General features: G+C 43.8%; 1 protein-coding gene across 2 annotated transcripts in view; it reads left to right on the top strand.

Annotated features, from left to right (window-relative positions):
• ZNF614 (zinc finger protein 614) overlaps positions 1 to 9,241 on the top strand; it is a 17,413-nt gene continuing 8,172 nt past the window's right edge. The window contains exons 1-2 of one of the 2 annotated variants that reach the window (XM_023182586.2): positions 1 to 1,527; positions 6,509 to 6,730. In XM_023182586.2, coding sequence (XP_023038354.1) covers positions 6,716 to 6,730 — 15 coding nt within the window. In that variant the 5' untranslated portion in view covers positions 1 to 1,527; positions 6,509 to 6,715. The remainder of the gene's footprint in view (positions 1,528 to 6,508; positions 6,731 to 9,241) is intronic. The other variant, XM_023182587.2, reaches the window with a different exon arrangement.

Raw genomic sequence — 9,241 nt, forward strand, 5'->3', positions numbered from 1 at the left:
CATAAGTATATTTTCTGAAAGAAAACAGCCTATTTTGCATTTATCATGCCATGAACTTATACATCATCATACCTAATTTTTTTCTAAGATCAACATCTGTTTTATAATATAGATATTCATGAGTATGATACGAAGATATTAAAATTAAGAAGTACAAATTGGGAATATTTTCCAAGCAAAAACATGGCATTCTCTACCTATAAACATGAACAATATTAATTCAAACTAAATGTCTTGTTTAACCAATCACAATTTTCCAAAAGATGTTTATGATTTCTTCCAATTACAAGACCATAAAATATATACTATCCTGCAGATCATTTTTTGTCCTCTGACGAATAGTTATCCTTCCTTTTTTTATAAAACAATTGTAGTATAGTCTTTTAAGTTGATATATACTCTTACAGTTGAGCAGATGTTCCATAATTTACCAAAGTATTCATCTCTCATTGTAATTCTCTTTTTTTTGTAAATTACAAAGTTGTGGTTAATATTAAGACAGCTTTTCACCAAATAACTTTTAGAATTGCTGTCAAAGAAAATGAAAAAATTAAATTGGCTCTAGGTTGCCTTCCAACAAGACAATATTTACTTAAATCTTCTACAGTTACAACGCCAATATCTGCAAAAATAGAACATTTCTTAAGTGTGACTTTTAAAACAATCTGGAAACATTGCAAAGTAGGATGATCGCATTCTAATAATTTCATATTCTGAAGTGCCCCACTGTCATCTTCCTTTACTTCTGCAAGGAAACATGTAGATATTAACACAGTTGCACCTTCACCTCCTCTTCCCCTTCCCCACTGGCAGTAGTTTTATAGCAAGCCCGATGTGGGCGCTAGCACTTAATGGAGCATCACTCTTATTCTGGGCTTCGTCCATCTAGTCAGCGTCTAATCTAAGCTACAAAAGCCTTACCCAGTCCACAACCCCCGCCCTATCCCCAAATCTAACACTTTCAGTGACCACTGGTTTTGGCAACTCTGTGACCGCTTCCTGGCCAGCACCGTGGCTTCTTCAAACCTTGTTTATTTTTCCAAATTGTCCTGGATCTAAGCATCTTCTCTGCCGTATGGCTGCTGCCTTCTTCTAAGATGGCCGTGCCCATAGTGCTCCAGCTAAGGCTCCACTCTCAGCTATAATGGGCACAGAGGGTGCCGCCATCTTTTTCTCCTCAGCCGGCTTAATAGAATGCCACTGCGCCTTGGCTGGGCACCTGACTCTTGAGTGTCCCTCGCAACGAATAGAGAAAGCCACTGGGGTGGCCATGAGTGATTTCCACAGCCATTATGGCCGCTTCTGTCAGAAACGCTGCCATGGGCGCAGCCCTGTGACCTCATAGAGCGGCGCCCGCAGTCTGAACTCGCGATCCCAGGCAGGCTCCATGGTCCTCGCCTCACTCCTTCGTCGTCACTGCTCAGCGTCCCGGAGGCCGCGCAGGAGCGCGTGTGAATAGGAAGCGGTTTCGGACGTGGATGCGGCGTTTTGTCGCTGCCAGTGGTGTCTGGAGAGGTTCGGGCTCGGGTGAGTCGTGTTCTGGGCATGGACTCAAGGCTGTAGGTCTGTGTACCCGATGGTGCCTGGAGCATCCAGGTTGGGGCTGTATTTGAACTCAGTCGCTGAGGAAGCGGGAAGTTAATGACTGGGCCTTTGGCTGTAGGGATGAAGAATCTGAGAAAATCAGCTTCGAGTCCGACGCTGTCTGGGTTTGAGGTCCTTGTGAGTCACTTGGTTTGTGGGGCTCAGTGATTGGAAACTGGAATGAGAAGTTTGTACCCGTGAACGCGGGGGCCTGGTTCAGGGTCACAATGTGGAGCTCAGCCTTAGAGATGTCTGGGTTGGGGAGATGTCCTCTCGGTTTCCTAGACGTTCGGGGTTTCATATTGGATTTAATATGGGGCTGAGTCACGGAGAAGCCTGGTAGGGACTGTCAGTGTGTGTGGAGGTCCAGAGCCCTTTGATAATTGGTTGAAACCTTGAATGCGGGGACAGACTTGAAGGCTGCATTTTCCCCTGCTCAAATCCACTTCCCTCCATCCAGTTCAAGTCCGTCCCTGCGGTCCTTACCAAAAACTTTTTTTGTCTTCCCACATTGCCACTCTTCTCATATAGAGACAGATCTGTGACGGAAAATTCATGACGTCACTTCATAAGCTGTTTAAGTTTTGTAGAGTCAGCAGTGATAAGGTTACATTTCTGATTGTCACTGCTGCTGTGCACTTACCTTAAATAAAGGACCCTGATATTTCTAACAATTCCTTCATTTAGTGCCTCGGACCCTTTTACAGCCTGGGGCAATAAAACAAGGTTCTAAATGTGTGAAAGCTCTGCCTTTTTTATTTATTTATTTATTTATTTTTGAGACGACTCTCGCTCTGCCGCCTAGGCTGGCGTGCAGTGGCGCTATCTCGGCTCACTGCAAGCTCCGCCTCCCGGGTTCCGCCATTCTCCTGCCTCAGCCTCCAAAGTAGCTGGGACTACAGGCGCCGGCCACCACGACTGGCTAATTTTTTTTTTTTTTTTTTTTTTTTTGGTATTTTTAGTAGAGACGGGGTTTCGGGGTTTCAGCGTGTTAGCCAGAATGGTCTGGATCTCCCGACCTCGTGATCTGCCCGCCTTGGCCTCCCAAAGAGCTGGGATTACAGGCGTGAGCCACCGTGCCCAGCCGAAAGTTACGTCTTTATTTAGACACAAGGTAACTTGTGTCTTTTTTCTTGATCAGTCTAGTTAATGGGTATCAATTTTATTGATCTTTTCAGTCACTTTTCGTATTCTTTGTTGGACACTTTAAAAAAAATTTTTTTTTTTCACTGATTTTCACTTTCCTCTTTATTTTTTCAGTCAAATTGTTTTGTGTTTTATTTATTTATTTATTTATTTATTTATTTATTTATTTTTTTTTTTGAGACGGAGTCTCACTCTGCCACCCAGGCTGGAGTGCAGTGGCCGGATCTCAGCTCACTGCAAGCTCCAACTCCCGGGTTCACGCCATTCTTCTGCCTCAGCCTCCTGAGTAGCTGGGACTACAGGCGCCCGCCATGTCACCCGGCTAGTTTTTTGTATTTTTAGTAGAGACGGGGTTTTGCCATGTTAGCCAGGATGGTCTCGATCTCCTGACCTCGTGATCCGCCCGTCTCGGCCTCCCAAAGTGCTGGGATTACAGGCTTGAGCCACCGCGCCCGGCCTGTTTTGTGTTTTAGTTGCTCCTCGTTTTCTAGTTTTTCAGTTTGGACAATGAATAATCATTTGAGGGTGTTTTCTGATACAGGTTTTTTTCTTTTCTGATTTAAAGTTTTTTTAAAAAAACAACTCCTTTAGGGACAGCTAATTAATGTTTATGTTGTGTTTCTGTTTCCAATCAGTTTGAAATATGTCCAATTTCCCATGTGATTTTCTTCCCCCCCCCCCCCCCCCTTTTTTTTTTTTGAGACAGGGTCTTGCTCTTGCCCTTGCTGGAGTGCAATGGCGCCATCTCCACTCCCACCTCCCGGGTTCAAGTGATTCTTCCATCTCGGCCTCCTGAATAGCTGGGATTACAGGCACGCGCCACCATGCCTGGCTAATTTTTTGTATTTTTAGTAGATGTGGGGTTTCACCATGTTGACCAGTCTGGTCTGGGACTCCTGGCCTCAAGTGATCCACGTATCTCAGCCTCCCAAAGTGCTGGAGTTACAGGCGTGAGCCACCATGCCTGGCTCATGATTTTCTGTTTAACCATGGTTATTCAGATCTGTGCTATTTTATTTCCAAATATTTGGATATTTTCTAAATTTCATTCTGACATTGATTTCTAATTAAATTGTTGTGGTTGGAAAATATATTTAGTATTTATTGACACTTGTTTTATATTCCAGCATATGGTCTTATCCTGGAGAATACAACATGTACTCTTGAAAAAAAAGTTTATTTTACTGCTGTTGAGTGTAGTGTTAAATATTAGTTAAGTATAGTTGGTTGATAATGTTGTTCAAGTTTTCAGTATCCTTGCTGAGTTTCTATTTGTTTTCTTTATTATTGCAAGTAGGGTAATGCAATCTTCAGTTATTATTGTTGAATTGTCTAATCTTCTCTCATTCTGTTTTGCTTCATATGTTTTTAAATTATCATATCCTTATATATACACCCTTATATTATTATTGCCAGCCATTGTAACCATTGTTGCCACTCACCTAGGCCTTGGTGTCTGAAGGGGTGGCCTGCTCCTCCACACCTGTGGGCGTTTCTCATCAGGTGGGACAAGAGACTTAGAAAAGAAAGAGACACAGAGACAAAGTATAGAGAAAGAAAAGTGGGCCCAGGGGACCGGCACTCAGCATACGGAGGACAGGTGCTCAGCATATGGAGGACCCACACTGCACAGTCAGTGGTCTCTGAGTTCCCTCAGTATTTATTGATCATTATCTCTACCATCTAGGAGAGGGGCATGTGGCAGGACAATAGGGTAATGGTGGGGAGGGGGTCAGCAGGAAAACATGAACAAATGTCTCTGTGTCATAAACAAGGTTAAGAAAAGGTGCTATACTTTGATGTGCACATAACTATACTTTGATGTGCACATACATAAAACAGCAGCATTGGCACTAGCACATCTCACCTCCAGCCCTAAGGCGGTTTTCTCCTATCTTGGTAAATAGAACATAACAATTGGGTTGTTATTCCATTGCCCAGGGACAAGCAGGAGACAGATGCCTTCCTCTTATCTCAACTGCAAAGAGGCCTTCCTCTTTCACTAATCCTCCTCAGCACAGTCCCTTTATGGGTGTCAGGCTGGGGGATGGTCGTGTCTTTCCCTTCCCACCAGGCCATATCTCAGGCTGTCTCAGTGGGAAGAAACCTTGGACAATACCTGGCTTTCCTAGGCAGAGGTCCCTGCGGCCTTCCACAGTGTACTGTGTCCCTGGGTACTTGAGATTAGAGAATGGCGATGACTTTTACCAAGCATACTGCCTTCAAGCACTTTTTTAACAAAGCACAACCTGCATAGCCCTAAATCCATTAAACTTTGAGTCAACACAGCACATGTCTCTGCGAGCACAGGGTTGGGGCTAGGTTTACAGATTAACAGCATCTCAAGGCAGAAGAATTTCTCTTAATGCAGAACAAAATGGAGTTTCTTATGTCTACTTCTTTCTACACAGACACAGTAACAGTCTGATCTCACTTTCTTTTCCCCACAGGTGTCCAGAGTTTTTATTGGGTATCAGTTAACATACACACAATTGACTGCCTATGTGACTGACTTCAATCTCCAGCTCCTCCATATATCAAACTAATGCCACATGGTCCAAGGCCTCCCATAGTAAATCACATTATTAGGATAGACAATTTGGCATGACTCAAATTGCCCTGATAACCAAAGACAGTTTTATCAAGCAGCATATTCCAAAGTCTTAGGGTTTGCCTCATAGAAACTGTGGGCAAAGGACAAACCTCTCTTGGGTAAAGTTAATCCTTTAGCGCATAATGTGAAAATGAGACAGTTCTTATGATTCGCTTAGTACATTGGTCTTGATGTGAGGTATGTATACCCATAGAGCTTATAGAGACTTTTGAACCAGTACATGGACACACATGCTTTTTTTTTTTTTTTTTTTTTTTTTTGAGGGGGGGTCTCGCTCTGTCGCCGGGACTGGAGTGCAGTGGCAGGATCTCAGCTCACTGCAAGCTCTGCCTCCCGGGTTTATGCCATTCTCCTGCCTCAGCCTCCGGAGTAGCTGGGACTACAGGCGCCCGCCACCTCGCCCGGCCAGTTTTTTTTTTTTGTATTTTTAGTAGAGACGGGGTTTCACCGTGTTAGCCAGGATGGTCTTGATCTCCTGACCTCGTGATCCGCCCGTCTCGGCCTCCCAAAGTGCTGGGATTACAGGCTTGAGCCACCGCGCCCGGCCTCTTTTTAAAGACATTCTTGGAGCCTTCCATGTGTTCTCTTTCCTAAAATTGATCTGTCTGGGAATTCACCTGCCTCTAAGGCATTGTACTGTGCCAGTTCTGTTTTCCCACCTTCTCTATAATAGTCATGCCACTTCTGCTTCACAAAAGAAAGGCATAGCTTTCACACATTTAGAACCAGGAAAACCTCTGAGGCACCAAATAAAGGAACTGTTAGAAATATTAGGGTCTTTTTTTTTTTTTTTGAGACGGAGTCTTGCTCTGTCGCCTGGGCTGGAGTACAGTGGCCGGATCTCAGCTCACTGCAAGCTCCGCTTCCCGGGTTCACGCCATTCTCCTGCCTCAGCCTCCCAAGTAGCTGGGACTACAGGCGCCTGCCACCTCGCCCGGCTAGTTTTTTGTATTTTTAGTAGAGACGGGGTTTCACTGGGTTAGCCAGGATGGTCTCGATCTCCTGACCTCGTGATCCGCCCGTCTCGGCCTCCCAAAGTGCTGGGATTACAGGCTTGAGCCACCGCGCCTGGCCTAGGGTCTTTTATTTAAGGTAAGTGCAGAGCAGCAGTGACAACGTCTGGACCCAGGGTGAATGTATACTTACAGCCATTTTGTTTATCAGTCCTTAGGTCCTGGCCCTCAGAAGCAAGATAACTCAAGTAAAGCAATGAAGGAAGAAGAGGGAGGTTGCTGGCCTTGGATATCATAATTTCTGGGGACAACTTTAAGTGGATACTAATATTTCTGACTAGGAAAACTTCATGGCAAATGCAGAAGAGATAAAGACGTATAGTCCATGTTTTCCACTATTTTCTGAGCACAGAAGAAAATGATCAAGACCCAGGTGATTTTTGGTTTGTTATATTTTCCCCTTGATTTTTTGATAGATTTATGGTGGCCTGAAAATGTCAGTTGAATTTAAGGAAGTATATACTGGAATAATTTTGTTCTAGGGAGAAATTAACTTAGATTGCTTTTGGGAGTAGAGGTGGGGGTTCATTCTGCCTTAAGAAGTAGATTTTGGATTGCTTGAGCTCAGGAGTTCAAGACCAGCCTGGGCAACATGATGAAACCCCGTCTCTACAAAAAATACAAAAATTAGCTGGGTTTGGTGGTGCACACCTGTAGTCCCAGCTACTGGGGAGGCTGAGGTGGGAGAACTGCTAGAGCTCAGGAGGATGAGGCTACAATGAGCCATGTTTGTACCACTATACTCCAACCTGGGTAACAAAGTAAGACCCTGTCTCAAAAAGAAGGAAAAAAAAGTAGACTCAGTATGAAAGAATGCATGCTTTCTTGGTAGTTCAACTTTTGACCATTACAATGATACATGAATCACCTCTTAAGAAGGAACTACGGTTGTCATTTTAATGTACATACTCCAGACCATTTTTGGTATATTGGCATTTTTTGCATGCTGGTGCCTGCCAACCAACTTTTTAAAAAAATTATTTAAATGATTTATTTATTTTGAGACGGAGTCTTGCTGTGTTGCCCAGGCTGGAGTGCAGTGGCATAGTCTTGGCTCACTGCAAGCTCCGCCTCCCAGGTTCACACCATTCTCCTGCCTCAGCTTCCCAAGTGGTTAGGACTACAGGCGCCCACCACCACACCTGGCTAATTTTTTGTATTTTTAGTAGAGACGGGGTTTCACTGTGTTAGCCAGGATGGTCTTAATCTCCTGACCTCATGATCTGCCTGCCTCCGCCTCCCAAAGTGCTGGGATTACAGGCATAAGCCACCGTGCCCACCTTTTTTTTTTTTTTTTTAGGCATGTCATTATAAACTACATGACTATGAACAAGGTTTTACATGGTCGTGTTAGTGGCTTTTTTTGTGAAATTATATCCGTATTACTTGAGGATAATTTTGTGAAATTATATCAGTATTTACAGATAAATCAATTATAGGATGTAGTCATTTTTTATTTTAATGCATACTTTTAGTTGCTGTCAAAATGTACATTCCACTTTATGGTCAGTGTGGCATACGGTCAAAAGTGTTGACTCTGGAGCCAGATGCCAGCTGTGTGACCTCGCATACTTCATTTAGCCATATATACCCAGTTTTCTCATCTGTAAGAGGGATAATGATATGGCAGCTATGTAGTAAGTTAGGACATAAAATGAGTTAATCTATATAAAGCATTTAGAAGAGTATCTATGTGCAGGAACAATAGTTTTACTCTCTATCCTCAGACAGTGTTTCTGACACCAGATATGTGGGGTTTTTCCCACACATCAGTTCAATTCTCCATGCCTATTAGGTATTCTAAATTTACTCAATTCTGACACTAATTGCCTGGACTTAGGACAGACCCCACAGATTGAGGGCTCAGTCCCACAAGACTGCCCTCCTGAAAAGTGCTGGGTCCCCAGGTTATTCACAACTTCTATTGGACTTGGCTACCAATTGGATGTCCTCACAACCCCCTCTCAGATCTATTCATCTGCTAGAAGGCTCAAAAAATGCAGGAAGACAGATTAGTTACTAGATTACGCTTATTATGAAAGGGTACAACTCAGGAACGGCCAGTTGGAAAAGATGCATAGGTCCAGATAATGGGGAAGGGGCCACAGAGCTTCCATGCCCTCTCTGTGTGTTCTACCGTCCCAGGACTGCCGTATGTTCAGCAGCCTGGAAGCTCTCAACCTCAACCTTTTATTGTTATGGTGGATTCATTACATAGGCATAATTTATTAATTCATTAACTATTGGTGGTAAGCTCAATTTCCATCACCTCTCCCTTCCACAGAGGTCATGGGTTGGTTGGAGAGGTGGGACTGAAAGTTCCAACTGTCTATCACAAGGTTGGTTCGCCTGGCAACCAGCTCCCTTCCTGAGGCCACGGAAGAGCCCCAGGCACCAGTAATCTCAATAGCATATAAAAGACACTTCAGCAATTCCAAAGATTTGGAGGGCAGAGACCAAATGTATATTTATTTTTCACAGTCTGGTATATAAAAAGTGACATGGATAAGAAGTATATTTGGTCATTGTTCCCAGTTCATGGCACAGTATGCTTAAAACCCTTGGAATTTCTTCCTGAGGAATAGGTGTGTCTTTTGTTATTCATAAGGAGCCCCTGTAATACACCTGAGTTTCTGCTCATGAGATGACTAATGATGAGACCTCTAGATAGTGTCAGGATGAGACTGGTCCCCAGAAAGACCAAGCAATTAGAGGATTGGAACTAAAAGGAGGAATGGACTCGAGAGTAAGTTCTATAAAAACTCTTGAACAGGCCGGGCTTGGTGGCTCGCACCTGTAATCCCGGGCGGATCATGAGGTCAAGAGATCGAGACCATCCTGGCCAACAACGATGTCGCTACTAAAAATACAAAAATTAGCTGGG

This window comes from Piliocolobus tephrosceles, chromosome 21 (assembly GCF_002776525.5).
Source record: "Piliocolobus tephrosceles isolate RC106 chromosome 21, ASM277652v3, whole genome shotgun sequence".
Taxonomy (NCBI): domain Eukaryota; kingdom Metazoa; phylum Chordata; class Mammalia; order Primates; family Cercopithecidae; genus Piliocolobus; species Piliocolobus tephrosceles.